The 23031-nt window shown below is 37.1% G+C and overlaps 5 protein-coding genes across 6 annotated transcripts in view; 2 read left to right on the top strand and 3 right to left on the bottom strand.

Annotated features, from left to right (window-relative positions):
- Positions 1–2714: 2714 nt before the first annotated feature.
- On the bottom strand, positions 2715–4512 carry LOC105211397 (SUN domain-containing protein 3). The gene is made up of 5 exons (XM_011182795.3): positions 4223–4512; positions 3732–4157; positions 3585–3677; positions 3255–3421; positions 2715–3081 (listed from the first exon to the last, which is right to left on the bottom strand). Exons 1-5 carry the CDS (start codon positions 4364–4366, stop codon positions 3051–3053), a joined length of 861 nt encoding a protein of 286 aa, XP_011181097.2. The 5' UTR covers positions 4367–4512; the 3' UTR covers positions 2715–3050.
- Positions 4513–6284: 1772 nt separating this feature from the next.
- Positions 6285–10232, bottom strand: LOC105211394 (uncharacterized). Its single transcript, XM_011182792.3, has 7 exons — positions 9272–10232; positions 8301–9213; positions 7462–8243; positions 7311–7397; positions 6995–7249; positions 6733–6862; positions 6285–6671 (listed from the first exon to the last, which is right to left on the bottom strand). The coding sequence occupies exons 1-7, from the start codon at positions 9818–9820 to the stop codon at positions 6547–6549; spliced, it is 2841 nt and encodes a 946-aa protein (XP_011181094.2). The 5' UTR covers positions 9821–10232; the 3' UTR covers positions 6285–6546.
- Positions 10233–10343: 111 nt separating this feature from the next.
- On the top strand, positions 10344–12954 carry LOC105211395 (uncharacterized). The gene is made up of 5 exons (XM_011182793.3): positions 10344–10709; positions 10776–10877; positions 10944–11324; positions 11377–11505; positions 11709–12954. Exons 2-5 carry the CDS (start codon positions 10785–10787, stop codon positions 12801–12803), a joined length of 1698 nt encoding a protein of 565 aa, XP_011181095.2. The 5' UTR covers positions 10344–10709; positions 10776–10784; the 3' UTR covers positions 12804–12954.
- LOC105211396 (uncharacterized) lies at positions 12936–17954 on the bottom strand. Of its 2 annotated transcripts, XM_029039717.2 has the most exons (13): positions 17485–17954; positions 17240–17360; positions 17049–17183; positions 16801–16988; positions 16601–16735; positions 16260–16381; positions 16035–16197; positions 15837–15976; positions 15375–15472; positions 15197–15301; positions 14453–15134; positions 13985–14183; positions 12936–13576 (listed from the first exon to the last, which is right to left on the bottom strand). In XM_029039717.2, exons 1-13 carry the CDS (start codon positions 17624–17626, stop codon positions 12936–12938), a joined length of 2871 nt encoding a protein of 956 aa, XP_028895550.2. In that variant the 5' UTR covers positions 17627–17954. The 2 variants fall into 2 exon arrangements, with proteins under 2 accessions (XP_028895550.2, XP_011181096.2); XM_011182794.3 differs by having other exon boundaries at positions 12936–14183; positions 17485–17953.
- Positions 17955–20722: 2768 nt separating this feature from the next.
- LOC105212094 (serine-rich adhesin for platelets) overlaps positions 20723–23031 on the top strand; it is a 202764-nt gene continuing 200455 nt past the window's right edge. The window contains exons 1-2 of the mRNA XM_054227864.1: positions 20723–21129; positions 21192–22484. The gene's annotated coding sequence lies outside the window, so the exon portion shown is untranslated. The remainder of the gene's footprint in view (positions 21130–21191; positions 22485–23031) is intronic.

Raw genomic sequence — 23031 nt, 5'->3', positions numbered from 1 at the left:
GCAACATTTGAAGGGATATTTGTATTACTATTTCTCATCCATAATTCAAAATCAGTTTCAATCAATTTTTGATCATCGTCAATGTATGTTATCTTCGTTCTTTGGATTTTTGGAAAATAAATTGTAGGGAATTTGAATTCTATTGCCAACTCAAGAGTTCAAGTTATGGAGAACTTCGAGTTGTACGACTAATGAATTGTATTTACGTTTAGAAAAGTATGTATGAATTGCTCTATCTTACAAGACTTTTTTATTCAATTTAAAATTATATTTTCAGTATTAAAATTTATTTTTATACCAAAATTTGTTTTATATTTTATTTGATACTAACAGACCACTCCGGCTTCGCACGGGCTTAAACAAACATTTACAAGTTATAAGTTTTTACACACTCTCCCATACATATGTATGTACTTTGCCGTTTCTTGTGTGGGTTCATTTTCAAAAAGTGAAATGAGGAAAATTCGAACATGAATTTTTTTGTAATGAGCAAAAACTTGGTTACAATCTATAGTTTTTGATGTCCGTTGTCTTTCTCTCTGATTATGTAGGCGTTGGGAACGCTCAGAGTTCGACGGTCTAATACGAGCTTGTATATTTCTAATAATCTAATCTAATGCACACGCTCCGTACTCGACTCTCAAGCGCGTACTTTGCAGGTTTTGAAATTTTTTCATCAATCAGCTGCGAGCACTCGTTACTCGACTCTCTGGCACACGATTACGCTGCGAAGAGAATGACCTGCAAGACGATTTTTAGTTTCAGATTAAGATTCTTTATCACGGGGTCTTTTTGATACCCTCACCTGGGAACTATTTCCAGAAAGTTAAGATTGTAGCAATATATATAGCCTATGTTACTCGGGTGAATGTAGATTTCCAATGGTGAAACAATTTTTGAAATCGACACAGAAATTTTCGAGTTTATTCTATACAAATATACATACAAATCTTTCCTCTTTATAATAGTAGTATAGATTGCGTCTGATTTCCCTTATTTTTTTATAAATTGCTTGTTCTCAATAAACTGATATTGACATTTTTTATATAATTTCTTTATTGCTCATCACTACTTGTTTGACCCTTAAAATATCTTAAACTATTATTTTTGTTTTATGATTTTTTTTGTTATGTTTTCTTTGTGTTATTCCTTTAACTACAATTTTTATTCACGCCACTGTATTCATGTTCAAATCTCAAATGTATTTGTGTGTATCTGCAACTCAAAACGCTGAACTGTTACCACTTTTATGTGCTTGCACTTGGAATGAGAGCGAATTTATTTTGCTCTTGATTGGAAAAAATTCTCACAGAGTACAGAGCAAAAGGGGTGTAAAAATCTGCTTGCAGTGTTCTTCCCAATAATCACTTTTTTCATCCATGCATTACAATTTTTAAGTAATAATTTTTAAATTTTTTGCTTAATTTCTAATAAAATGGAATTCGAAATAAACGCGTTTATTATTTATTTATATTATTTATTGACTTTTTTACTTTGAAATTACATAAAGACACCAGCACTCGCACTCAACACTACCGTCGCTCGCCACTTTCTAATGTACACTCCGTTCCAAAATATTCATACGCATCTGTATGTACAAATGTGTGTATGTATGTATGTAAGTATTTATGTAAATGCCTTTACGATATAAACAATTTAACACCAATACATACATATATACTTAAATATACACACATACATATGCGGCTATGAGAGTAAAAGTCCATCAATCATTTGTTTGGAATAGTGGGTTTACGGAACAGCTGCTCTGCTACTGCTGCGCTAGTTGTAGATACATTAGTATCTGTAAGCAGCTGTAGATACTGTGTGTATACTGTATTGGAGGTGGAATTTTTACCTAATCACTTCCCAGTATTTTAAAATGAAATAAGTGTTGCGCAATGTTAATAAAATAAAATAAAATAAAATAAAATTAAAATTAAAATTAAAATTAAAATTAAAATTAAAATTAAAATTAAAATTAAAATTAAAATTAAAATTAAAATTAAAATTAAAATTAAAATTAAAATTAAAATTAAAATTAAAATTAAAATTAAAATTAAAATTAAAATTAAAATTAAAATTAAAATTAAAATTAAAATTAAAATTAAAATTAAAATTAAAATTAAAATTAAAATTAAAATTAAAATTAAAATTAAAATTAAAATTAAAATTAAAATTAAAATTAAAATTAAAATTAAAATTAAAATTAAAATTAAAATTAAAATTAAAATTAAAATTAAATAAAATAAATGAAATAAAATAAAATAAAATAAAATAGAATAAAATAAAATAAAATAAAATATAAAATAAAATATAAAATAAAATAAAATAAAATAAAATAAAATAAAATAAAATAAAATAAAATATAAAATAAAATAAAATAAAATAAAATAAAATAAAATAAAATAGAATAAAATAAAATAAAATAAAATAAAATAAAATAAAATAAAATAAAATAAAATAAAATAAAATAAAATAAAATAAAATAAAATAAAATAAAATAAAATAAAATAAAATATAAAATAAAATAAAATAAAATAAAAAATACAATAATATTTTTTTAGTTTTTTTATTAATTTATAATATTATTTTTAATTAATTTAATAAAATTAAAAAAAAAATATCAATAATAATAATAAATAAAAAATAAATTTTGGAGGCCTGCAAAAATTAAAAAAAAAAATTTTATATAAATAAATTTTAAAATCATCATTTAATATATTTTAACGGAATAAATTACAAGCGTTACAGAAAAATACAATTCACATGGCACTTATGTAAAAAAAATATTTTTTTCCAGTGTAGTTTATAGCAGTAATGTAAAAAATATACCGAACATAAGTGTAAGCACATAAAGTTAACAATTTCCTTTAACAAATATTATACCTCAGTCGTAGAAAAAATAAAGTTATAATAAATACTATTCAGCATATATGCATATTATTTATCATATGTATATGTAAGTGAGATAAACCCTATAAATATGTAGATGACAATGCATGCCAACAACCAGTTGAATTCTACTCGGAAATCCATTACTCATGCAATCACTTCTGACTACGCCCATAGACGGCAATACTGTGGGGAGAAAAGTGCAATATTATTAATCATTTTAATCTTCACAAATTTTAAATTTTAAAATAATTAAAATTTCTTAAAACCTTTTTTGATTGAATTTAAAAAATTCTTGAAATATTATTTTTTGTAATTTCTTTAAATAAATATATGTATTTTTCTCTCAAAACGCTCACCGATAAATGCAGGTGTATTCCGGGTGCCCATGATTCGACTTGAACTTGAAGCGCATATAAAGGAATTTGCATTCACTCTTCACGGCGTAGTTTTGCGCTGGCGGATGCTGATTTGTGTAAATGAAGTCGCCAATTTTCGATTCCTTCCATGAAGCAGCAGTGATGCCCTGTAAAATATAAGAATGTGGGATTAAAACCAATTTTTCGGGCTCCTGCATGTCATATTCACAATTCGTTGCCTACATTTAGGAGCGCGGAACGAATCACGAACTGTGACACTAATCCAAATTTATCTCCACTCAACTTCCATTAAGTCACTCGTATACTTACGTAAACTTCAAACTCTTTCGGCGCACTCGTTGTATCATTATTGGGCGCATTGCCTCTGCACAGGTGCTCCAACTCGAAACTCTCGACAAATATCTGCGCGTAAATTATATTTTATTTTATAAACTTCGCTAAACACTTATCACTTACCGCCTGCGCCAGCTTGATGGTCACCACCGCCTTGGCGTGCTTGAAAGCGAAACAATTGCCCGGCTCCATGCCGGGCTTTAGCATATTTATAGGCGGATTCGCGCTGTACTGCAGCCCGAGCATCGAACGCACCAGATTGCCGCCATCCAACGGTTCGGCATTCACATCTTGCACCTTCGCGCCCAACTCCTCCGCCGCATAGTTGACCCGCGCTGGCATCGCCATCAGCGCACCACCCTCAACGTCCGCCGTCATGGTGTGTGCCGCCGCTGTTGTGCGGCCGGTGCATTCGGTGAGGCGCAACTGCTTTTTCATCGTGTACAAATCATCCCAGATGCCGGCGAGCCGCTTCTTTAGTATGCCGTCAACAATCTCATTCAAGTGCTTTGTGTCACCTTGCCCCGGCGCCGTGTGCAGCACAACATGCTGTGGGTGTGTTGTATGATATATATGCTCCGTTACTTTTTTCAAAAACAATTGCCTCAACTTACCGCTATCTCGTCGACCTCCTCACGCAGTCGGCCGAGTTTGCGACTATTCTCCAAATTGCTCGAGACCAGTATGTAGATGAAGTAACCAATCAGAAATGTCGATATCAAATAACAAATGCAAACTCTGCTGCGACTTGGTTCCATCGCCTGTGTATTCGCAGTGCGTTTTTGAAGTTTACATTATTTCTTTGCTGATAATCAAATTTTCCAAAAGTTTGATGGAAAATTTTCGATTGTTTTTGTTGTGTATATTTTCTTTGTAGAGCACAAAGCGGAGGCGGAGAGTATTCACAATAAGTAATGGAAATTTATATATATTCAGGACTATATTGATTCAATAAGAGGTTGCTTGAAGAACTCAAATTTTAACGGTAAACAAATTCCAGAAACGACAAGTTTTCGCAAACAATGCTCATGAAACCTCTTATCTACAAAGGTTTATTTGTTTTATATAAATTTCAGATAGTCTCTTTGACAATTCTACTAGACCGTTTTCGAAACCAAGAATACATACATTTCGAATTGCTCTGTAGATTAGCTGATTTTTAAGGTTAGAAAATTTTGGGATTAATTTTTTATGCAGATTGAGTTATACTCCTACCTATCCAGTCCGATAATTTTTTGGTATTTTTAAGACTTTCTTGTAAGTAGTTAGTGAGGTTAACTTTATAAAAGATCAAGGGGAGTTGAGGTTTGGTACGAGGAGAAGGCTAGAGGTGCAGAAAAACGTGAAGATTGGGATAAATTTAAGCATATAACGCTAGATATACAAAAATATGAACTCACCACACCCAAATTCACCACACCTAATCGGTTCAAGTTCACATAATTCGGCTTTTTCGGAGTTCCTTATAGTTGGTGAGTTTAAATTTTCATTTTTGCGAAAGTAGTGTGTGGATTTTAACGAAAAAAGTGAAGACTAGGACTAATCTAAGCATATAGCGCTAGATATAAAAAAGTTTGAACTCACCACACTACAACTAAACTCACCACACCCGAATTCACCACACCTAAAGATTACATAATTCAACTAATTTTAAGATGAAAATCAAAACTCAACATATCTAACTCACCACAGGCAAATTCACCACAACTTACTAACATGTTATTAATTAATTTAATTGCGTTTTTCAAGTATTGAAATATGGGACTGAAATTCAAAAGAATTATAAAAGCTTCGCCTTCAAGATACTTTAAAAAAAAAATACAGTTTGATTAATACTTGTATTTATTAAAACTTTAGCAGGAATTTATAGGACTGTGTATTTAATCATTTAATTGCTGCACTTTCAAACCTTTTATTTAGTATATTCGAACTTTTGCTTTTGATCAAGTCCACCAATCAATGCCTTGCCACAACTTTCGCCAAAAAAGTAGCGAGAAACAGGAGTTAAATTGCATATGCGTATGTATTTGTTTTTGCTTTTTAAACGCTAAACGCACTAAATCAGCACTATTCGTACATGCATATTGTTGTTAAGAGTTTTGTAATATCATTTAACAAACAGACATACATACATACATTTAATGTGTTCAATGTGTGTGTGCGGGGCAAAAGGAGCGCGCTCCACATAAGCGTATGTTAAACATACTTTTAAAATACAATAACTGTAATACATACATACATATGTATAGGTATCTGTATGAGATTATAGTTGTACATGGAGTTTATGCAATATTCGTTTAATGCTGGTGCAGTTGGGTGTGTGTGTGTGCTTTGAGTGTAATTACAACATCCTAAACACTAACGCCTAATTTAATTAATTATAATAGCTTTAATATGCATTGATATTCAGCTGCTTTGCTATACATACAAACATTGAGTATATAAATATAATAATAGTATATAATATATATATTTATAAGTATATAAGTTATAGGAATAAATTAACATTACATGCAATGTCTGCTGCGCTCACAACGAAAACAAATTCGAAACAATTGCATTTATCATATTTGCTATATTTACATACAAACAGTTAAACGGTTTATGCGTATAAGTTGCGTGTTAATGTCATTGTAATATTCAATATTTAATATGTAATTCTAAGACTGCTTGTTATTTGTTTTTGTTTTTGCTTCGATATCAGTTACTATATATACTATATATGTGTGTATAAATTTTTTATTTTTTTAAGTAATAATATTGCATTCGTTTAAGCATAGCGTGTGTATATGCGTGTGCTTATGTCTGAGCTTATAGTAAGTGACCCACATCAGCGCGCATAATAATTCATAAAAGTTTTTGTTGCTTTTATATTTGAAATTAAATATATGTGTAAAACAGCCATACAAATCGCAGTTCCTTAGTGTAGTGCAGAGTTTTAAGTTTTTCTTGTTAGCCTTAGCACACCAGCCGGATAATACTGTGGTATCAATATGTATTCGGGCAGTGGGCGGCGCGGTGTGCAACGCTGCTGCGCCTGCCGTATGATATTGGCGATTTTACCTGCAACAAATGAGGTTTAAATAAAGTACATACACTAAAATCGAATTAAAAAGCAATTTACCCAAAACATTCGCCTCGACAAAACGCTTATCCAAATGCTTGAGCACATTGAGATTCTTCGTGCGCACCCATTGCTGCAGTATAACGGCGACTTTGACAGGCACAAATGCTGTTGCGCTGTCCTTGGCGTCCTGGAAAGATAGTAAGAAGTTATAAATAACATACAAATTATGATAAAATCATTTCATTAAAGCTGCATATTAAAAAATGAAGAAAATTCCAAAATTTTGAGGCTTAAAAATACTTAAGGCGATTTCTCTTACCCGCTGAAACTCCACCGCCACCTGCTGTCGCGTGGCCAACTCAATCAAACGCTTGAGTTTCGGATGGTTGCCATGCTGCTTCGATTCATGCAACAGCAAATGCTTCAAATCCTTGAACTCCTGCAAGCTTTTCTGTTTACCCAACACTATAGGCATTTGTGTTGTTGTTGTTGTTGTTGTCGTTGTAGCAGTATTCGAGACATAATAGAGATGTGATTTGATCAGTTCCAAATTATATGTAACATTAAGTTTATCCTGCGCGCCAAAAAATATGTTAAGAAAATTGAAAAAATAATTATTTTTACTTCACACTCACCAGTGCCTGCACTAGTAACTCCTCGCTTAAATTTAAAGTGGGAACTGTAACAGTTTCCTTTTCAGTCAATAGTAAATTTTTTAAGAGCTGCAATGGATAAGAATATTATTAACTAGAAGTACACACACATATACCTCCACTGAACACTCACATGCTCGTTCTCGCCGCAACTATCACCCCCCGCCGTGCGTCCCTGTTGCGACGCGTCCTCCTCACTTTTGAATTGCTGCAACACCTCGGCGTCGCAGGTGCGCGCACGCACACGCGTACGCACGCGCGGTTTCAACTTCAGCTTCGGATCGCCGGCAGCGCACGGTCCGCTATCATCGCAACTCACGCTGTCGCCCAGCCATCTGTCGTCCTTCATCATGCGTATGTCGCGGAAGGCCGAACTGGCCCAGTCCACACTGCGCGGTTGCAAGTAATCACCGATCGCCGTGCCGAGCAAGCACTCATCGTGCGCGTCGCGCAGCACCAATGGCGAGCCGCTGCGACAGCGCGCCTTGCCTGCCGACGCGCTATGTGTGGCGCGCTTGAAGAGCGCTATGCTGCTGCTACTGCGCTTGCGACAGCGCGCACACTCGTTCATGTCGATGGCCTTGCCAATGGTGTTGGCGAGAAACTCCTTCTCCAAGCAATCCAGACAGGTGTCGTCGTTGGCGCTCAGATCGTCGCAGTCGTTGGGCGCCGCTGCGCTGGCTGTGTTGCTGACTAGATTGGTTTCGGCGCGCATGCAATTCTCCGTGCTCATGCCGATCTTGGGCGCCGAGCAACGAAACTCGGCGCAGCTGGCGCTACGCTCATCGAAGCTGGTGCTATTACAGAGTGTTGTCAGCGCATATGTGGAGCGCAGCGAATTGCGCGATTTCGATGAATTCTTGGAAGATGTGGATGAGGATGTAGAAAATGTGGAGAAGCGTTTCGGTTTGGCGCCTATGTAAGAAAATAAACATTAAAACTCAAGAAAAAGTAAAGAACTTGTTAACGCACCTGTCACTTTCGATGGACTGGACTTGCCCTCCTCTTTCGCGTGCAGTAAATCACGTCCGAAATTCGAGAGCAACGCATTGGGCAGCGAGTGCGCCGTGTTAATCACATTGGGTGTTGGCACCGCATCCACTGTGTCGTCCGCCATGCCCAGTGCAGTGGCGCGATCACTTTGCACATGCTCGTAAGCATCGCTGTCGCCGTTCTCGCCCTTGATTTGATCCAAATGCATTGTGATACGCGCAAAGTTCTTGCTTAACATCAGTTGCGATTGCAGTGTTTTAGCGGGTGGCGGTGGCAAACTATCATCGATGGGCGAGCTGAAGAGGAGCCTTTGCGCAGCTGCTGCGCCACTACCAAAGTGTCCCAGCGTCGCCGAATGACGGCCACTCAAATGGCAGGCATCGCGTTGCATTAGAAATGCATCGGCGTGTCCAGGTGCCGTCTCCACGGAACCATATTCTACCTCTGACAAAGGGTCCGGTTCAAAATCCATTTCAAGAAAGTCCGTTTCATCATCGACCATGCAGGTATTGCCAGTGCCATGGCCACGTCCGGAAATGGTATCTAAAGCGAGATCAAAATCGGCACCGTCACCGCGGTACGCGTAAACACAGTCATCTGAGTTGAGTGAAATCTCCTCGGCATCCACATCCACATCGTCTACATCATCATCGCCTTCCAACAGCAACAAATCGTCGCCATAGTAATTATCACTTGTATAGCTTAGATTTTCGGTGGAGTTGTTGAGCGAGGCGCTGCGCGAGACCGCTCCAGCTGCAGCCGCGGCTGCTGAGAATACATCAAAAGTACATGCGTGGAAATCGCTAGGTGTAGTCGCCACTGCTGCTGACGCTGCCATTGCATCCTGTGGTGATGTAGGTGTGTCCAATGTTATGCTAGTACCACCATTTAGCTGCAGCGTAAACAATATTTTATTGACTTAAACAAATTTATATAAATGTATTTCAAACCTTAACTTCTGTGCCGCCGTTAGTTTTAGCACTGGCACCTGTCAGGCTCATGCTGTCTGTCATACCAAAGCCTGTGCGTACAACCCCAACCGCTTTGCTTTCGCAACTGTCAACTTCTACTCCAGCACCACCACCACCATCACCAGCGCTGCTTATTTGCCCGATACCGGTACATGACGCATCTGTTGTCACATTTGCTAACGCCACTGTTACAATGCTTGCAGTGGCCGTCATCGCTGTCGTTGTTGTTATGTCGACATTGCACTTGCTTTGCACATCCGTTGAATTATTATTGTTGTTATTGTTTATGTGTTGTTGGCCGCAAGACAACCAGCTGGTGCTGCTACCGCTGACACTACCACCACCACCACCACCACCTAGACAATTACATTCACCCTGCACTGGCACAAAAGCCTTGGTTGCACCAAAGCCAGCGCCTACATGCGCCGATTTGCTGCAGCGACTAATACTTAAGTTCTCTGTGTCAGAATTATTTTTGAATAGCGTATCATTACCACCGCCTGAGCTACGCCCTTGCAAATTTTCCATCGCCAGCGTTGAGCACGTTAGCTAAGCTAAATGCGTTGCGTTGGTAAATCTGATAAAGATTGTCCTTCACCCAACTTGGCAATGGACGCACAATTCCTGCTCGATTTCAACTAATTTTGTTATATTCTTTCTTTTTTGCTACTTCTGTTTACCCTCAGTCTGTCTAAAGTCTCTACGCCGTGTTTTCGCTCGGGCTGTTGCTGCGTATTTAACGTTTTCGATTTGTTCATTACACTTGGCCACAATCGATGAAAGTTTAGTTGTTTCGTACTGGTTTTAACTTTTCAACATTTTCTTTGTTTTTGTGTAATATTCTTTTATTACAATGAGCGAAAAAATTTTCCTAAGCACAAAAGTCGAAAACAGCAACAACTTTGACAGAATGTTTTGCGACTCGTTTGCTTCCTCCTATTCTTTTTGACTTGCAATGTTGTCAAATTAAATAAAGAAGGGAATAATTTCGGCCATTTGGATATTACAAAGCAGTTGAATTGACAATTAAATAAATAAAATTCAAATAAGTGATGAAGAGTTGTGAAACAATGAATAGGATATTTTTTGTATTATTTTTATATTATTATCTGCATTAAATAATTAATAATGGCTCAAAGCAATATTGTAGTTGTGATTTCCGATATAGTGGCAGAGATTGTAGAATTCTCTCTCTACATTCTCTGATAGTGGACTTGGTAACTCTTATGATCTATTTGTTTTTCAAATTAAGCGCCGATAAACAAAGTTTTTTGCTGGAGTTGTAAAAAAGTAGAAAAATAAATTGTAAAATCTCTGGACCCTTAAATTAAAACTTTTGCGTATATTTTCAAATTGAAGATTAATTATATTGATGTAAATAGTTGCAAATATAGTTCAGATTCGCCAGTTGTTAAAGGTAAGACATATAACTACTTTGATATCACTTGTGATAAACCAATCTCACTTTTCTTTTTTGCTATAGATTTACTGAATGTCTTCCTATTCGTTTCGTGGCACAGCCAAAACATGGATTCCCCGTGAGGGGGACCAAATCCAGCCGAATATAACAGCAGTTGCCAAGCAGGCGAGTTGAATGAAATTTTAATGAATGACCTTGAGAAACCTAACCGCAATAATGTGTGTTACATAGCAATTGCAAATTAGCGCAACTGCAGAAGGCGCTTACCCAGATCCCGATAATGATAAGTGGAACGTCAAACAACTTATGCGTCTCCTACGCCTCTATGGCGCACATCACTGCCTTTGGGATACGCGGCATCCTGACAATCGGAATCGCAAATTGCGTAAAGCCGCACTCATTGATATTACCGCCGCTATGGGTGAAGGTTGCACCTGTGCGCAGGTCTTGCAAAAGATCAATGTACTCCGTGCGACTTATAGATATGAGAAACGACGCATTAAACAGCGCATGCGCAAAGGTATAGGCGCTAAAACGAAATTGAAGTGGTTCGCATTAGCCGATTCTTTTCTAAGGAATGTGCCTAGAGCTGAGATAAATAAAAAGAAAGAGGTTTGGCTGTGTATTATCCAATTTTTATTCAAATTTGGACTTTTTCTTTAAGGAAGCTGACAGTGACTCGGATTTGGAAAATGCGATAGTGTTCACTATTGAGCCAGAAGCGTTAATTTCACTGAGTGATGACGAGCATTTTCAAAACGATGATTGCAACATTAAAGTGAAGTTAGAAAAGGTAATTCTTTCGTATTTCCTATTTCCTGCTTTGCATGCACACATAACACCCCAAAATAAAACAAATCTAAAACAAACTGAGCATCATTATACTTCACCTTCATATTCATTTATTTCCTTTAAAACGAGTTCCATTTCATCACCATCTTCCATTCTTGAAAATGGAAAAACAATTCTGTTGATATATTGCTATTATTTGTGCAGGTTAACACACATTTTCCAACATCTAGCTGTACTGAGGTGGCTAGTCCATCTTGCAGTAAAACTGAAGAAATGTCCACAAGTGTAGACGAGCTAACAGAAAAACGGAAATGGACTACTCACGAGTCCTTGCAATTCATATTTCTGTTACGCTCTTACCCGCTGCTTTGGCAGTTGGACTTAAATGACTCCTCACTAGTAGAGCAGCAGTTAGCGCGAAGAGAAAAAGCGCTCGAAGACATTTCGCATACAATGCAGTTGCCATCGCAACGCTTGCGCAGACGTTTAGAAACTTTTCTAGCCATTTATCGACAGGAGATGGCAGCAATTAAACAAGACAGTCAGCACAAGCCGAATTTTGCCTGGTGGCCCATGGTTCAGGAGTACTTGGAGACGCCGCAGTTGGCGAAAAGCAGTACCAACGAAGACATTGAGGAGGATAATCAGCTAAACCGCGAGGAGATTGAGCCTTCGCCACTTAATATGAACAATTACCACTCAAACGACGCACTATATTTCAGTGCGCCAGCATCACCAACCGTGTCACAAATTTGTTCACCACTTACGCCAGCACACAATGAGGATAGCAATAGCAACAACGACACTTATGCCGCGGCGCAGCAAAATTACACAAACCCACCGTTGAAACTCGTTTGGAATGGACTCGAGGATGACTTGCTCGAGGGCAAATGGTCGCTGAAGCACTCAGTGAAGTTTTTACGCCTCTATGGCGCACATCGCTGCCTGTGGGATCTCAGCGACCCGGACTATCGTTCGCGTGAGATGCGTGCGGCTGCTATCGAGGATATTGCCGCGGCCATGGGTTATGGGCTGGACCCCGATTATGTGGCGAAGAAAATCAAAATCTTTCGCATTACATATATGCAGCATCGGAAGCGTATGCTGGAAGCGATTAAGCAGAATAGAGCGCCGGATATACAGTTGCGCTGGTTCCCATTGGCCGATAGCTTTTTGCGACCACACATCGGCTTGCGTTCGATCAAAGAGCAAGAGCGCGAAATGCCACAATTCGATTTTCAATATGTTTATGCGAATCTGAATCTAATTGATCCCAGTCTGCTGGCGGATCTCAAGTGAAACGTGAATTGGATAATATTTGAAATATAGTTGATATAAAAGAATACACTAAGATTTGAAATTATTGTCATTAAAAAATCTTTCTATATTTCTTCTTTGTAAAAAATATATATTTCCAAGCATTCTTCGTAACTAAACCATGTCCTCATTGCCTTCCTCGTTTCCCTTCAACTCTACAACCGATGCGAGCGGCTTTAGTCTTTTATCTCTCAATTGCTCTCCCCGTTTCGCTATGCAAACTCGTCCAGCCTTTCTGATACGTTCGATATCTTGCTTAGTGCCATAGATTTTCGAAGGCTTGCCACAACCGCAGGGGCACACAACGACGCCCACCTTGCCGGGTGGCAATTTTATCTTTGGTTTCGCACCACTAGTTGTGGGCTTCTCACCCAATGTCTCATTTGTGCTCGCCTGTGCTATTAGTTTTGGTTCTCTGTGATGAGTGTGTTCCTTTGCTGTACGCTCTCTCGGCTGACTTCGCGCACGTTGTTCCAGTGTTTGCGATGCGCTTCTAGGTCCACCAAAAGGTTGAATTGTGCTGAGGTAACTACCTGCTGGACCGGGATAACGAAAAGCCTCATTTTTCCACACATTTCTCGGCTCTTTGCGCTTCTCGGGCTTACGCTCACGCGATCGACTGCGTTGTACCTTAGGCGGCATTATCGGATATGATTCGAATGTAAAGTTGTCTTTCATATCGCGTTCTCCTGGACTGGGGTGTTGTTGTTTTCGTTGCAGATGACGTGGCAACATGTCACGCCGACTCAGACGTTCTGTAAATTGTTCAACAAAAGGATCTTCTAGACCATATCTTTGGTAGTCCACAAAAAGTGGAGCATTTTCAGGTGGATGTTTTAGTGCCAAACTCGTACCTCTCGTGGGCGTACGTTCGTTACTTCTCGCGCGTGTGGAATGCGGTGTCCCAGCGTTACTTGTGTGCGGTGAGGCATGACCACTGTGTGGTGTATCGCGACGGCGGCCATGTGGTGAGTTTGTGCGGGAAGTGTAAGGCGTGTCTGGATTACTGGTGTAAGGTGTTGTAGCGCGGGTGGAGTATGGTGTGTCCAAGCGATTGGAGTATGGCGAAGAGGGACGCGTGGAATGTGGTGTACCGGCGCGTGTGGAATATGGTGTATTGTTGCGTGTAGAATAGGGTGTGTTACTTGTGGAATGTGCTGTACCTGGCCGGCTAGTGCTTCGTGTGCGCGATACTCCTCTATCACGTTGGCTCATTTGTGACAAGCTTTTACTATTTAAACGATGTCTTGACTTTCTATTTAGCAAGGAAGATCTTCGAATCATCTCTTCTAGACACAGTATAAGAGCCAGGAGCAGTAGCAACAGGCAAATCGCGACAAATGCACCAAACCAGAAGAGATTCTGTTGAAGGAGAATAGAAAGAGAATACATTAAAGTTAGATGTGGAAATTGGTGGTCTGAGGAAGGTTATAAATCAAAAGAATTATTAGACTGCTGAATATTTTTTACAGGTTATTTAAATAGTATAACTAATTTCTAAGAAATCGAATTCCTAGCAATTTCAATCAGCGCCTTAGGGTAGGCAACACGACTGAAATCAAATAAAAATACTTTCTAACGGTTTATGAAGAGAGTTTAAGAATTCCAAAGGCGATATTCCCCTAACTCACCATTGATGGCACCAGACATTCACAAGCCGGCACTTTTAGTGCCTTATAGAGCTGCGCTACAGGCTCACAATCAGCGAGCTTTGCCCTCTCCGAGTTTGCTATACCTCTGCTCAATTGTTCTTTGCCCGCATTGAAGATCGTACGCAAATTTTTCGCTAGTTCCGTTATGCCGTCCAAATCATCAGTGCCATCTCTATTTGCTCTCAGTTGCGTGGGTAGATCTTGTAGTAGTGCCTCCACGCGCCAGGTAGTTCTATACAACTTATCCATTTCGCTGGCAACTTGTCCATGCAGCGACACCGCCATTGTATGGCCGATTGCATGTGTACAGTTGAGCGCTTGCAAAGCTTTATTCTTACTCAAGCGATTGGCATGCCAGATCAGACCGAATGGTTCTATATTTTTGGGCGCATAAACGGCGACTTTCAGCATTTCCACATAAATGTCCTGAATTATGGTTTTGTTGATGCGAAACTTCGCAAAGTCGTCGGTGGGACTCGGTGTGGTTGCTGTGGCGCGCTTCACACGCTTCGGCAGATTCTCAATTTGCCTCAATGCTGCTTCGATATCACGCGTGCCAATGTCGTAGTCGCTTTCGGTACTCGTGTGATTATCGTTTCGGTATAATACAGTGTTGCTTATGCAATCTTCGATTATATCGGTTCTGGCAGTATCCGGTAGGCTGTATAGGAAATTATTTGATTTTATTAAATTTTTAGTATAATTTATTTTTGTTTTACTTACCGCTTTCCATCACATATACCATCCTTTGCCACCATGCCATGCAGAAAGTAGTACATTATTGCCAACACAAATACCAGATAGAATACAAATATGAAAGCTGCAGTGCTTTCGCGTAAAACATAATTGAATTTAAAAATAAAAATTAGAAAGCAACATAACTACATCCAGGTGGACTTACGTCAGCGGCAAAATACTGCCAATCCATTTACATTTGCGGCATTTATATCGTGAGCCAATGTACCAAAGTGGCATGAATAGCAGTGCAATCAAAACTATCTGAAAGAAACGTTGTATATATGAAATATTTAATTTTCAATTATCAATGTCAAATAAATACTCTAACAAGGTGAAGTCTGTCTAGGAACCCAGAGTTATATCTCTTTTATTCATAAGCCTTACAACTCTAAAAGTCAGGAGACCTTTAGAAAAACCTCTTCTACAGGTCTACAATGCTTGAAACTCGTAGCTCAGGTATGTTTAAGGATCTTCTGGGTTCCCAGTAAAATATTTATCTCAGAAATATGGCATTTCAAATATTGAAGACATAAAGAACGCGCTCTTGAAAAATTCTGTCGATAAAAAGTTTGTTCGGGTCTGTAATAGTCAGTGAAAATCGAATCGGAAATCGAATAAGACTTACCAACAGCATTACTACGCTTACAAAATATCCAAAATTTGCGAGTGCATCGGAAAATTCGATATAACCTGCGCCCGCTGCGACTTCACGCAGGTTTTCTTTGAGTTCATAGATCTTATTTGCGCGCTCCTGCAATCTGGTGCCTAAAATGAAGATAGTACAAATTTCTGGTATCCATTACATAATTTTTTGTTTTTGTACCGAGTGCTCTCAATTTGATTTCAACATTTTTTAAATTTTTATCGAACGCATCTGCGAATTGCAGATTTTTTACGTTTTTACTGACATGTTTCGCTACCAACTCGTCGGATAATGTTGCAAGCTGCCGATGATAGTTGTAGAAAGCGCGATTTTGTTGTACAACCTGAAAACGATACCAATTTATTTGTGAGAAAAAAATTAATTTCTTTGTATAACGAGTTTTACCTTATATACGACATTGGCGAAATCTTCTCTTACCCGTCGTACCGATTGCAAAGCTTTCCGACTCTCCATGGTATCCACAATCCTGGCGAATTTTGTCGCATTTGTGTCGTAGTAGCGCCAAGCTGAAAATTTAAATTAAAAATTTAAGATTGATTTCTGACCCTATTAAAATTTTTGGACTCGGGGTCTCAGAGCAACAAAAAATTAGTTAACACAAATTTCGAATATTTGTTTTTATACTTCAGAACCGAAGACGAAAGTAATTGTAAAAGCAACCCTTTATGAAAAAAGCTCGACAAAAGCTCCCTCAAAGTTCATTGATTAATATTGTGGTTACTTACAGTCCAAGAAATGCAACATATAGGCGTTACTGTGCGCGAAGGTCTCCAATAATTCGTTCACATCACTTTTGTAATTCACAAGATCCAAATTATTGACGCTACGAAAGCTTTCATCTAAGTAAGGCAGAGCTTTTTCTGCAAAACAAAAAATTATATTAAAAGCTCAAAGAGAGCTTTCAAATAAAACACCACTTAAATACTTTCAATGGCGCGTTGAAAATTCGTCGAGAGTTGATTGAGCTGCTTTAAAGGACTTGCAAAATTAACATTGTCTATATTGCTTATGATTTCATTGATGCTTTCATCGGCGAGTCGCAGACGCCAAGCGCGTTCTTCCTTCGCTTTCTGGATATTTTTATTAGCAGTGAGCATTATTGCAATTGAAAAGCTTGAAAGATAAAATTTGAATGAGCGAATCAAGAGAAAGGATTTTGAGATAGTGACTTACAGTAAGAACACGCAAGTTATCACGACCAAAACATAACACATGCAGAACCACATGTTCAATTCCTTGCTGATTTCATTATGCAAGTAACGGTAAAGCGGCGTGCCCACTCTCCAACGATATACGGTGTAGACAATACTGTAAATTAATATAAATAAAAAATGAAATTTAATAAAATATAGAATGTGTTTTACCCGCATATGGTCACTAGAACGCCTAAAATGAGCAGATAAATCAGTAGTGGATAGTAGGAAAATAGTGGCAGGAATTCAGCATTGCGAAAGCGTTCACCATAACCCACGCTAGTTGCATAACCTGCGAAGTTAAAGGAATTTTAATAACCGTTACTTTTTTGAAAGCTTTTCAAAGCTTTTAAATTGATTTCAGTGAGCTTTTTAGAGCTTTTAAGCTGTCATAGTCTACTTTTAGGCGCTCCTACCCTCTGGCAACTCATCGGCCGCGGATAAGCCAACAAAGGCCTCGCCTATACTATACATCCATACTGGTGAGCAGCTGTTTTGCTTCTTTCCGCGCGCCAATGTAAGCTCAAAGCTGCTGGCAATGTTGTCGTTTTCAAACATGACTTAAAACGTTGCGGTTTGGAATTTACTTGAGATTTTCTTCACAAGATATTTCTTTATTTTCACTAGGTATTTCCATAAAAATCCATTTTAGTACGTTTTTTATATTCAAATTTTTTTTTTTTAACTTAACGGCAAATTAATTTATAAATATTTCGTTATTTTCCGTTACAATTACACTATATAATTTTAATACTACGGTCACGCTTAACAATAGCTGGTAGAATCGCAAAGTTTATTAATTAAAAGCTTAACATTTATTATTTCGAAAATATAATCCTTCTAATGATTTTTGAATTTTTTTCCCATCGATTTGGCATTTCAGAATACAAAACAAATTTTCAAAAATATTTGCTTATTCTTTATTATTGTTTTCTAAAAATTTGGGATATTTTCTAAACTTTTTCATCAGAAATAAGGTGTTCATTATTTGGAAAATTTCAATTTCCCCCAACACACCTATTTTCTATCTCTCACTAGCTCCTTTCCCGCATCTAAATAAATATGTCTAATAACTGTATATTTACCCAATTAATCTCATCGCTCGCATCTCAGCCCTTCATTACCAATTACTGTTGCTTATCACACCTCAGATCAAACGCAACCAATCACATTATTCACAAGATCGTCTACCTAATTATCACAAAAGAATTCTTCGATTTCGTTTGCATTGTTGTTGTTCTGTGAAGCAAACAAATGACCGGATAGTCCTATTGTGAAATCAACGCCACACAAACACAAAGACACTAGTATAAAAAATACCTCGGTATCTTTGGTAGTATCAGTTTTAAACGCCTTTAGGCATTGGCTTCCTCGCGCAACGAGCCAGTGATATATGGCAGTCGAGGACGTCGACAAGGGAGCGTGGTTACAGAGCAATCCGAGTAAAAAAACATGCTTGAATTTTAATGTAGGAAGTGTATAAGAGTAGAAGAGAAGACTCTCAATTCAGAAGACTACATACTTAACTGGTTCGGAACTAGTATTGAATTGAGGTACTTAATCGATGAAGTCGTTCAAAGATTTATGTTTGTAGATCGTTTTGTGTAATAGTCCACTTTATATAAACCCGGCGAAGTGACTTAAATCGACTTTAGCCGACTTAAGAACTTTATAACGGAGTCCAAGCGCTTTGTTGAATCATAAGGATCTTGGCGAACCGTCTGCAGTATTTGGGCGCCATAAAAGATAGTCGATGCTGTCTAAATGAGATACTCTGTAGATGTAGAGATCTACCGCTTGACCTAACCTAACCTACTTTATGTGACTAACGCTCCCTTTCAATGTTAGGGTCTGATAGTTTTTAGGGGCTTCAAACTTTAAAAGATGTATTATCATAACCTAAAATACACCGTCCTTCCATTTTTAAAGATCAGAAAGTTGTATATAGATACTTTATTTGCTTTAGTATAATCTTTCGATCCTTTCATCGATCTTTCAGAAATCCCTTTTAAAATAGGTAGTCTGTTGTGGGCTCATGTAAGTGATAATCTTTAGACCAACTCAATTTACTGCTGGGACTTTCATATTGATCATTTTATCGTCTGCCAACCATCGCGCACCTCGTCTCCTTGTCTGTGCTCGCCTTACATCGTTGTCTTGTCTTTTTGAGTTTCCACCGGTGTTCCCTTACGACTTATACACTTATGCTGCTGCTTAACTTAACTTGTCCGCCTTTTTTTCGTGAAATTTTTTATTTTTATTTTATTATGATCGTTGCTTCTGTATTGTTTTCGTGACCTTACTGCTTCTCGTTGACTTCTTGCGCATAAATACTCCGCTTTATTGCATTTGGTTATCACCTGTTTTGTTTTGTTCTTCGAAATTGCTGTTTATTGTTGTTGGTTGGTTGACTGTCCATATCTCTTCCTTGTTTCCAACGTGCTGCCCATAAATTCAACTGTTGCAATTCATCTTGTATTTATGGACACATCTCTCTTCTTTCCTCAGCCATTATCGCTTGACCACTTCTTTGATTTGTTTTGTCTGTCTTTTTTGCTTTTCTTGCACTTGGGTTCATGCGGTCGGTCTGTAGAGATTTTTGTTTTTCGTTCTTCGTTTTACTAGTTTTATTTTGTAATTTGTTATGGAGCTCTACTTTTGGTTTTGTGGTCGGAAAAAATCTATTAAAATTCTTACACGTTACGCATTTTAGGTTTTATGTTTCCTCTATTCTAGACAAAAGTGTGACTTCGATGTGTTGTTAGTGCACAGCATGTCTTTGGCTTGAAAATAGCTTATTAAGATTTGCTTGAGGTTCATTGAAGTAATGTTGAAATAACTATTATGTAAATTCTTTTTTACTTTTTCCAAGGAAACCTGGTTTGTGGTCATTATTCATTCATAAGCAGTTCTGTTGGGGTATATCCTGATACAATTATAGTTATAGTTCAATAAATGGAGAGTTTTCACCCACAAAATAAATAAATAATAACTAAGTGTTGTTCTAACTCAAATCTCAATTAGTCATAAGCTAATGAAGTAATGTATTCGAAGACATTTATCGGAAAGACGGAAAAAATAATTTTTTCTCCGAGTCGGTGCAAACGGAGAATGTTTTTAGATGAGATCGTTTAAGTGGACATGTACAGAGGTGGTTACAGTGATTCAATAGGTTGATCTCGAGTAGTTAGGTTGAAGTTAATACAGTTATTATGATTAGATCACAATTGTAATGTTGCGAGGTGGGATATTTCTATCACGATCCTTGAAAACTTGATTCTTTTTCCAAAAGATCTTCGAAAATGTGAACTTGTGAGTTCGAACAAATTATTTTGTATAGGCTGAGATGTCAATTAGCCTGCGGATCCTTCGTTCTGATACATTGAAAGACTAACTGATACTTAAACTATCAATTATGGTTAATATATTCAAAATTTTTTTAATGAACTTCAATTTCATTAAGTTTCAAAACCATTAAAGTATTTTTCAGTTGCTTATTCATTATACATATTAATTTTTCCATTAAGCTAACTGCGACTTTGCCATGTCATTGCCTTCAGCAAAGATTGGGCCAAACTCAAGCGTGTTACCGACTGCTTCTTTGATTCTAACGATTTATCATTTTTTGTTTTATTTTTTTTTCAGCTCACCAAGTCATACATATGTACACATAAAGCTTCCAAAAAGTCAATGTCATCGATTTCTCGTACCTCGTGAGCCACGATGGCTATTAGTGTGGCACGTACCGACTGCAAGAATTATGCTTAAGAATCAGGAATATCCAATGAGTGGCGCACTTAAACACAAACGCTTTTTGTGTAAGCCAACTAACCAGTTTCTTGGCGTGTCACAAAGCCCAGTTCGGCCACACAACCGAAGCTGCGTTTGAAGTCGTAGCTCGAACATGTTTGAGCGCAAACACGAACGTACACAGCGGATCCAAGTGTAAAGGTGTGCGCGGTGGCACAGGTACGAGTAAAGCCAACCGGACTACTAGACAGCCGCCAGCTCGTCAGCACTGCGAGTGATACGGCGCTTATTGGACTCGCGGGGAGCGAAAGGTATTTATACTCGTGTGTATTGGTGTTTGCGTATTGTCTTATGCTCGTTTTCTTGTTTGCAGCCAACAAACCTAGACTTGTTGAAGCCGGTCTTTCGGGCGGTCTGTAGCAGCTGAAGCAAGGTAAGACTTGTGTTAAGAAAGTGCGCCACCGCACCGGAGAGTGTTTTCAACGTACGATCGATCTTACCAATGTGCGGTGCTCAGCGGTTTGAGCGCTTACTCGGAATTCAGTTACTTTTTAACGTTGAACTTAAGCGCAACTTGATTTTTGATTTTCGGAACGCGTCGTCGTGGCGTTAATTTTGTATTTCTTCTAATAGAATGCGCGAGCGCGGGTACGAGAGTGCAATACAGCACGAAGCAAACACATATGTAGTGCATATAATACATAAATCTTGAAAGCGACGTGTACGAGGCAGAAAAATGCTTAACAAGATCCGTGTGCAATCGCTTAAGCATAAAAGTAATTTGTTTTTTTAAGAAATGAAAAATCCAATAAGAAAATAATTAAGCATTGAGAAAAGAGTCTAGCAAAACACAAGAGCGAAGATAAATCGTTAAAAAATGCAAATTAAAACTAGAAAATGTGTCAAATAAATTAATAAGTGTCAATAGAATTTTAAATATAAATAACAACTAAACTAAGTTTATGTTAAGTCGCGTTTTATGTTGCAACAACAACACTGCTTGTGTCAAATTAACATTTATTTCCATTATTTCGTGTGCTAAATCGCCTGTGTAGTCTTCCGCAACTGGCTTAGTGGCTAAATCTGGGCATCTACTGCGACTCCAAACCACACACAGCCACTTACGAATTTGTGCAATAAATGAAAAAGGTGCTAATTACATAATTTGAAATTGATTTGAAGTGAGTTTAAACGTAAATTCAACAGAAATGGTTTATATAAATAAGTGAAAGGCCTCAAATAATTTGCAAAACTACAATTAAAATTCAAAAATAACTGTACTAAATCAGCATTTCCCATTAATACACACATATATTTTCAAAACTTCACATAATCCAAAACAATAACAGTATTTCACCTACCGCCAACCGTCGCAACTCTAGCTAAGTAACTAAATTTCAACTTTAACTAAATCGCAAATATAACTAAATCACCTTCACTGCGTCAGTCTTGAGCAAAAGCAATTGTTCTAGACATAACACATCAACTTCAGCAATACTCAGCATTTAAATAAAACTCTAACCCTTCATATTCCATCAAAAAACACTTCTATCATTTTGGAAGCATTTTTATGTGGATTTACGAAACGTGGATTTTCCAAATGAGATTTTATACTAGCGATTAACGGATATTTTTTACGTTATCTTCCAGCGATAATGTCAAATAAGTGAGTAGAAAATGAATTCCTATATGATTTTTAAATTAATTTTATTTCACTAAAATATGCCGTTATAAGCTCGAAAACTTTATTTTTGAAATGCCAAAAAAAAAAAATGTATTTAAAATTAGATGTGGATTTGGTGAAAAATTCAAAAAGAGCTCAATATATTTTAGAATAATTTTTTAAAATGTGATAGAGTCGCCAATATTTGAATATTTGCATGAGATTAGATACGCCGAAAAATTATTTTCGAGGTGTATGCCAAACATTTAACAATTAAAGTTCCACTTGAAATTTTTTTCGTGAATTTTTTAATTTATTTTTAATATAATTTATTTTTTTTTAATTTTTATTTTTTATTTTTTTTAATTTTTATTTTTTAATTTTTATTTTTTTTTTATTTTTTAATTTTTATTTTTTACCTGTTCATTTCATATTTCTTTAAATTACGTTTAAATTATTATTATTAAATATCATATATTTATTTTGTATTCTACCAAAAATAAATGCCAGTCTTAATTAAGTTGCGAAACATTGCTCCCCGCCTAGAGAC

Source organism: Zeugodacus cucurbitae, chromosome 3 (assembly GCF_028554725.1).
Source record: "Zeugodacus cucurbitae isolate PBARC_wt_2022May chromosome 3, idZeuCucr1.2, whole genome shotgun sequence".
Classification (NCBI taxonomy): domain Eukaryota; kingdom Metazoa; phylum Arthropoda; class Insecta; order Diptera; family Tephritidae; genus Zeugodacus; species Zeugodacus cucurbitae.
Note: the sequence above shows the minus strand (reverse complement) of the source record. Positions and strands in the feature narration are given on the sequence as shown.